Source organism: Cydia splendana, chromosome 4 (assembly GCF_910591565.1).
Source record: "Cydia splendana chromosome 4, ilCydSple1.2, whole genome shotgun sequence".
NCBI lineage: Eukaryota > Metazoa > Arthropoda > Insecta > Lepidoptera > Tortricidae > Cydia > Cydia splendana.
Window position 1 is genome coordinate 7,027,781 of NC_085963.1, and position 7,778 is coordinate 7,035,558.

General features: G+C 38.1%; 1 protein-coding gene across 2 annotated transcripts in view; it reads left to right on the top strand.

Annotated features, from left to right (window-relative positions):
* LOC134789749 (uncharacterized) overlaps positions 1-7,272 on the top strand; it is a 304,376-nt gene extending 297,104 nt beyond the window's left edge. For both annotated transcript variants that reach the window (XM_063760378.1, XM_063760377.1), the window contains one exon: positions 2,832-7,272. In XM_063760378.1, the coding sequence (XP_063616448.1) occupies positions 3,032-6,766 (3,735 nt within the window). In that variant the 5' untranslated portion in view covers positions 2,832-3,031 and the 3' untranslated portion in view covers positions 6,767-7,272. Of the gene's footprint in view, positions 1-2,831 lie in introns of those variants that run through there.
* The last annotated feature ends 506 nt before the right edge of the window (positions 7,273-7,778 follow it).

The following is a 7,778-nucleotide window of genomic DNA, read 5'->3' on the forward strand; positions in this document are numbered from 1 at the left end:
CGTTTAACTTCATTAACGTTTAATATATTTGTATAGCCGCTATAACATCATATAATCAAAATTAAATTGATAGTGATTAATTCCTCTTACTCGAAACCTGTTTGTTTTGTGTTTATTGGATGCCCAAAATTGTAAAACATAATACTAAAAACAAAACTGTGCTTGTGGTGTGCTTTTATGAGGGCATATGGGAAACACGCTGTACGAGTACAATGAGAAATAACAAAATTATTGGCTTTAATAAGTACTTATGAAAATTTTACAATAAACACGGTAACGGCGCGATTCGGGAAATGAATTAGAGATTAATTAGATACGATATAGTAAAGATAATTGTGACGTCCCACGGGTAAAGGTACCTTATAGCGGTTGGCGCTTACACTATTATTAACGCCACTCCTATATTATTGCAGCGCTATGCGATGTAAGCGCCAGCCGCCATAAGGTACCTTTTGCCGTGGAACGTCACGTATCTTTACTATTTCATGTCTAGTGAATCTCTAATTTTAATTCCCGAATCGCGGCGTAAGAATACGGAACTCTTGGTGCAGGAATTCGACTAGCAGTTGGCAGGCTTGCTGTAAAAGCTAACGTATGAGTATGAGTAAAAAATAGTTGCCAGCCTTTCTCTTCAAATAAAAACGTCTCATCAAATCGTGTACCGCGTGGCTGGTGCTCGTAAACATTTATCCTTACGCGACTCGCCATGCCAAATGGGTTATTGCTTTGTTACGTACGGGCTTATTATCCCAATTGATGTTCAAGCATATTTCTAGCAGTTCAACGCGTGTAACTTTATTTTACGTTATTTTTATATGTTTTATTATCTATGGATTAATCGAGGTAAATTGACAATAGGGCGTCCGAAGATCCAAATATTTATGTATGAACAAAAGGGATAGGTGAAAGCAAAATACATATAGAGCTCCCATTTTTTTTTCTTTTAATTTATTAATTATGTTAGCATTGTAGAACCTAATTATGCAAAAATCATAATATTAGGTAGGTATAGTGCATCAAATAATATACGTAAGAATTACATAAAACATAATTTAATTCCAGCGGTCCACAACCCACGAGTCAGTGTTAAAGCTGTTTTAAAAATCTTATATGTATGCATGACCCACGCACACATGCATATCGTATTTAATAAGTACTATCCTAAACACACTTCAGTCTTCAATAAATCGTAGAACAAGCAACACTCATTTGTATTATTTCAAAAAACAGCAAGATCCAAAATCAACCTTATTACAAGCAACATATGGTCCATACCGAACCGGATAGCAACAAAGAAGTCTGGAGCCGGAGACCCGAGAACAAAAGCATTCCAGAGCGATAAGGCTGCCGGCGACTGTTTTTTCATAGTGAACATTTTGTGATCTTTGCATTTAAAGTGTAATACTTTGATCTTTGCATTTACTTTGCAATTAAATAGCAAGTTATAAAGTGAATAGACATGAAACATTTGAGTGCAACTAATCAACATTAAGGTTGAACTTTTTCGTCGTTTATATAAGGATATTTACGTGAAATTTAGTGAAACAAAATATCAAATATGGAACAATTAATAAGTTTGTTACAAGATACAGCAACTATATTACAAAAAACTCAAACAAATCTCAAGAAATGTCCTAAAGCACGACTTACAAAGGGGTATCTTGAATCGCAATTAAAAAGCATAGAACACTACTGGAGTATATTTCAAAATGCGCATCAAGACCTTCTTAAGTGTACACCTACGGAAAAGCGAATGGATATACCATATTTGGTTAATGAAGATTACTACATTTATGAAGATTTATACTTCTGTTTAAGTGGCGATATAAAGGACATGTTATCGTCGTTTTCGATTGGTAAATGTAATCATACTGCCAGTACGGCCACTGACAGCTCTAATATAACCGGCGATAAAGTGAAGTTACCTCGCGTACAGCCACCAGTTTTCAGTGGCAGTTATGAAGATTGGCCAACGTTTCAAGACATATTTGAGTCACTTATACACAACAACAGCTCGTTATCCGACGTCGTGAAGTTGCATTTTTTGAAAAATAGTGTCACTGGCGAAGCACAAGCTTTACTCAAGAACATACAAGTAACAGACGCTAATTACGACGAAGCTTGGAAGACTTTAAAGAACCGTTACGGAAACAAAAGAATCATTGTTAATGCTATTATGAAGAGATTATTTTCGCAGAAAAAGATATACTCGCAAACTTCTAACCAAATCAAGTCACTTTTGGACACAACTACGGAGTGTTTGAACAGTCTAAGCAACCTTAAAGTATCTGTCGAGTCCTGGGATCCTATGATAGTGCATTTGATTGTGTTGAAACTGGATACAGAGACCCACAAGGACTGGGAAGAATATTCCTTTAAGAGTACACCGGATGACTTACCGAAGTGGTCTGAATTGAGGACTTTTCTTGAAACCAAATTCCGTACTTTGGAATTTATTCACCACACTACTTCGGCCGTTCCTTCAGTTTCTCGACCGGCTACGCAGAAAACCTTTCATTTAACTTCGCCAGCTCCTTCAAATGAACAAAGTAGCTTGAATACAACACCAGCAGCGACTTCAAGTAGAACATGTATCAAGTGTAATGATAATCACACGCTGAGCCACTGTAAGGAGTTTGCAAATATGGACGTAACTGAAAGAACTGACTACGTGAAAACAAACAATCTATGTTATAACTGCCTACTCAGCGGTCACTCCGTGTTCAGGTGTCGTTTACCAACATCCTGCCAAGTCTGTCACAAACGTCATCATTCTCTATTGCACCACACAAAGAATGAAAATATAAAGGCACATCTTAGTCAGATAGAAGAAAATACTGAGGATGACGTACCAAAAGAAGAAGTAGAAGATGATATCACTGTAGCGACGCACTTCATTACTAAAAAGTCAGATGCTTTATTAGCTACAGCGCTTGTCCTAGTGAAGGGTGAGACGGGGCAAGTGCTCACACTGCGGGCTTTGATTGATCAAGGTTCAGAAGCGAACTTCATCACGGAGAGAGCCGTGCAGATGATGAAACTACACAAGACACCTGTCAGGGGTTCAGCCACAGGACTGGAATCAATGAAGACCTCGGTCAACAGTATGGTACAGTGTGAGCTTCAGTCAAGATTTGACACTGACTTCAACCTAAACATCAATGCATTTGTCTTGTCTACTCGAGTAACCGCTGAACTTCCATCACAAGCACTCACCAAGACTCATCACGCTTGGCAGCATCTTAATGGACTCGATCTGGCAGACCCGAACTACCATCAACCAGGTCGAATAGACATGCTTCTAGGCGTTAAGGTCTATGCACAAATTATAATGAATGGCTTAATCAAGGGTCCTCCAGGCTCACCATGTACACAAAATACAAGCCTTGGATGGATTGTGTTCGGAGATGCTGAAGGCAATTCTTCAAAAAATATTATTGTCATGCATCACAAACTGAACTTAGACCTTCTGGTAAAAAACATGTGGGAACTGGAGTCAGCAGAAAAACCAGAACTTACAGCGGATGAGAAACTTTGTGAATCTATTTATGCAAATACAACTACCAGAACAAAAGAAGGAAGATATGTAGTGAAACTCCCCACAAGAACAGAGGAAATAAAGTCAACAGAAGGACAAACAAAGGACATAGCACTGAGAAGATTCAGACAACTAGAAAGAAAATTTGAAAAGGACGAAGAATTCAAAAAGGAATACACCAAAGTCATAGAAGAATATTCAACATTGAAGCACATGGAAGAAGTTCCAGACACTGAAATAGAAGCCCCATCAGTATATCTCCCACATCATGCTGTGATTCGGAACGACAAGGACACATCTAAAGTTAGAGCTGTGTTTGATGCTTCATCTAAAGGCATAAACAATATTTCACTTAATGAAGAGTTACTGGTGGGTCCACAGCTTCAAGAAGATTTAAGGAACATAATCATGAGATGGCGTATGAAGAAAATCTGCTTCGTTGCAGACATACAGAAAATGTATCGTCAAATTATGGTTACAAAACAAGATGCAGATCTGCAGCGTATACTTTGGCGCAAATGTGCAGCTGACCCTATTAAAGAATATCGCCTGCTTCGTGTCACGTTTGGTACAGCATCTGCACCATACTTAGCTGTGAAAACGTTACAAAGGGTCGCAGAAGACGAAGGAAAACATCATCCAGTAGCTGCAAAAACGATTAAAGAAGATTTCTACATGGATGACCTCATGTCGGGCCAAGATAACACAGAAGACGCCGTAGATGTAGCGAAAAATATAGCAATTATTCTGAAAAACGGAGGATTCGATCTGCAGAAATGGTCGTCTAATAGCACCAGCTTTTTAAAGCAATTCCCACCTGATGAGAGAAACAGTAATGTAAACATGGACATCAACCTAGACGGAACTGTACGTGCACTGGGTATCAGTTGGAACATGGGTGAAGACAGTTTTCAGTACAAACTTGAACTACCCCAGCCGCCGATAACTATTACAAAGAGAAACATACTAGCAGAAACACAAAAGTTGTTCGATCCTTTGGGGTGGTTGGCACCAAGCATAATTCAAGCCAAGATGCTTATCCAGAAACTTTGGTTGCACCGATCGAGTTGGGATGATGAAGTAGAACCTGAAATAAAAGAAGAATGGTTAAACATAAGACACAATTTTGAAAACTTAAAGGACGTCAATATACCAAGATGGCTACACACAACTAAACTAAGACTAGATAAAACTACGATACATGGATTTTCTGATGCGTCTACAAAGGCTTATGCAGCTGTCGCTTATTTAAGAGTAGAAACTGAAGAAGGTGAAATCAAGACGAATATCATAGCAGCTAAAGTCCGTGTAAGTCCAGTGAAGCCAGTGTCTTTGCCACGATTAGAACTGTGTGGCGCTGCGCTGCTTGCAAAGCTGCTTAAACAAATAAGAGAAGCCATGAGAATCCCGGAAAGCCAAGTGTTCGCATGGAGTGACTCAACAATAGTTTTGTCGTGGTTAAAGGGAGACCCTAACCGCTGGCAAACCTTCGTCAGAAATCGCGTGGTGTCCATTCTCGATGATATTGGCGATAAATGGTATCATGTCACATCCCAATCGAACCCTGCGGATATTGCGTCACGTGGTTCCCCGTTACCAGAACTCATCGCACATCATTTATGGTGGAACGGGCCAGAATGGCTAAAGACTCATGACATTCCATTTAATAAATCAGACGCCACGACAGACCTGGAAATGAAACGAACCTTTCACACCAGCTTGGAAGTACAAGAGGAAGATAATTATTCAATTATAAGCCAGTTTGACAATTTTGATGATTTACAAGAACTTGTTAAGACAGTTACATACTGCAAACGCTTTTTAAATTATAAGAAGCTTACCCCGAACCCTACATTCACAACAGAAGAGTTACAAAATTCATTGACGACTTGCATTAAATTGGTTCAACAACAAGCATTTAATGATGATATAACTAGATTACAAAATAACAAAAATGTAAGATGTGATAGCAAATTGAAATCATTAAATCCTTACCTGGATGAAGTTAATATACTCAGGGTGGGCGGTCGTCTTAAACACGCAAATCTGAACGAAGACAGTAAGAACCCTATAATTCTGGACAGTAAGAACCGACTTACCTTTTTAATTGTGGCTGATGCTCATCAGAGAACGCTTCATGGCGGACAACAGTTGATGATGTGTTACCTAAAAAGTAAATACTGGATCCTAAAAATGAAACAAAAGGTCAGATCATACATTCACAAATGCCTGATATGTGCACGACAGAACGCCACTGCCAAGAAACAGTTAATGGGAGATCTACCTAAGGAACGGGTTACCCCAGCGCGTCCATTTCTGAATAGTGGCGTCGATTTCGCAGGTCCATATCAGACACTTATGTCAAAGGGGAGAGGATTAAGAACCATGAAATCATACATAGCTATATTCGTATGTATGGTTACTAAAGCCATACACTTGGAGCTTGTCGGAGATTTAACCTCGGAAGCCTTTATTGGAGCCTTCAGACGTTTTGTTGCACGAAGAGGTAGGTGTTCAAATCTCTGGAGTGACCAAGGGAGGAACTTCATTGGAGCAAATAAGGCGTTGGCAGATGCATTTGAAGAAGCAAAGTTGGACTTTGATGGAGATATAGCTACAAAGCTAGCACAAGATGGAACTCAGTGGCATTTTGTACCAGTATATAGTCCCAATTTCGGTGGATTGTGGGAAAGTGGAGTAAAGTCCATGAAGTTCCATTTAAAGAGAGTCCTTAATTCTCATCTTACCTTTGAGGAATTTTCAACTCTGATCTGCCAGGTCGAATCGTGCCTTAACTCACGGCCTTACGTTCCCATAGACGACGATGAAAACGCGGATCCTCTAACTCCAGGACACTTTTTAATTGGAGAGGCACCGATAACCATACCATCACCAACTTTCAAAGATGTGAACACGAACGTTTTATCTCGTTGGCAACACCTGCAAAAAATGTTAAATGATTTTTGGCACATTTGGCAACAAAATTATTTATCAACGCTTCAACAAAGAATGAAATGGACAAAAAAGGAACCGGAATTTGATATTGGCCAAATCGTATTAATAAAAAACGAAAACTTACCTCCTGGAAAGTGGTTATTAGGACGCATTGTCGACAAACATCCTGGAACCGACGGCCTAACGCGAGTGTACAGTGTCAAGAGCGGTGAAAATATTGTTAAACGTTCTATCAGTAAACTTTGTTTCTTTCCAGTCGATGTCTCAGAATAGGTAGACGTTAAATTATAAGTAGGTACAATAAAAATTAACTACTGTTATATGTATTTGTTTATAACTCTCAAAATTTTTTATTTGTTCTGATAAAAAACATTTTTTTTATTATTATATTAATTTGTAAATTTAAAATTAACTAGGTACTGTTATACTTGTGTATAACGTCCAAAAAATTATATTTGTTCTGATTAAGAACATATTTATTTTTATTATTATACTAATTTGTAAATTTCTTTCCAATTTTGATGTTTACGCAAACCTGGTTAAGAAAACTTAAACCTAATGAATGTATTAATGATTAATTGTATTTTAATTTTGTTGTAAATTTTGCATGATTACTTGATTTTGAAAAAGGATAATCAATATCCTTTTGGTGGGCGGTATGTTAAAGCTGTTTTAAAAATCTTATATGTATGCATGACCCACGCACACATGCATATCGTATTTAATAAGTACTATCCTAAACACACTTCAGTCTTCAATAAATCGTAGAACAAGCAACACTCATTTGTATTATTTCAAAAAACAGCAAGATCCAAAATCAACCTTATTACAAGCAACAGTCAGTTTAACTATTTCAAAGCAAATAAGACTTTATTTCATAGCCTAAAAATGTACAGTAGAATGAAACTTTAAATGAATAAAAATTATTAGTAGAATGTTTTGTTTTTACGACGGTTGATATAAATATAGATTGTAAAGTTTACCTACAAAATCCAATGAACCAGTGATCTAACATCAGACTAAAACGTAAAATATATTCCACTCTAACACACCTGGACACAAGTCGCAGCGCCACATTGACTGCATCCGAGTGAACGCAAATCCGGCAATCAGTAACCTGGTGCAGCTTAAATAAATCAGAGACCGCAACCCGCGGCGGGGCAGAGGGTAGGGCGTGTGGAGACAGTGCATTCAATCTCGAGAGACACGATGGAGTATCGACCGCCGATTACTGAGTTATGGCTGGTCGAGTGACAAGAGATAGAGGAAATATACTTTAAAATAA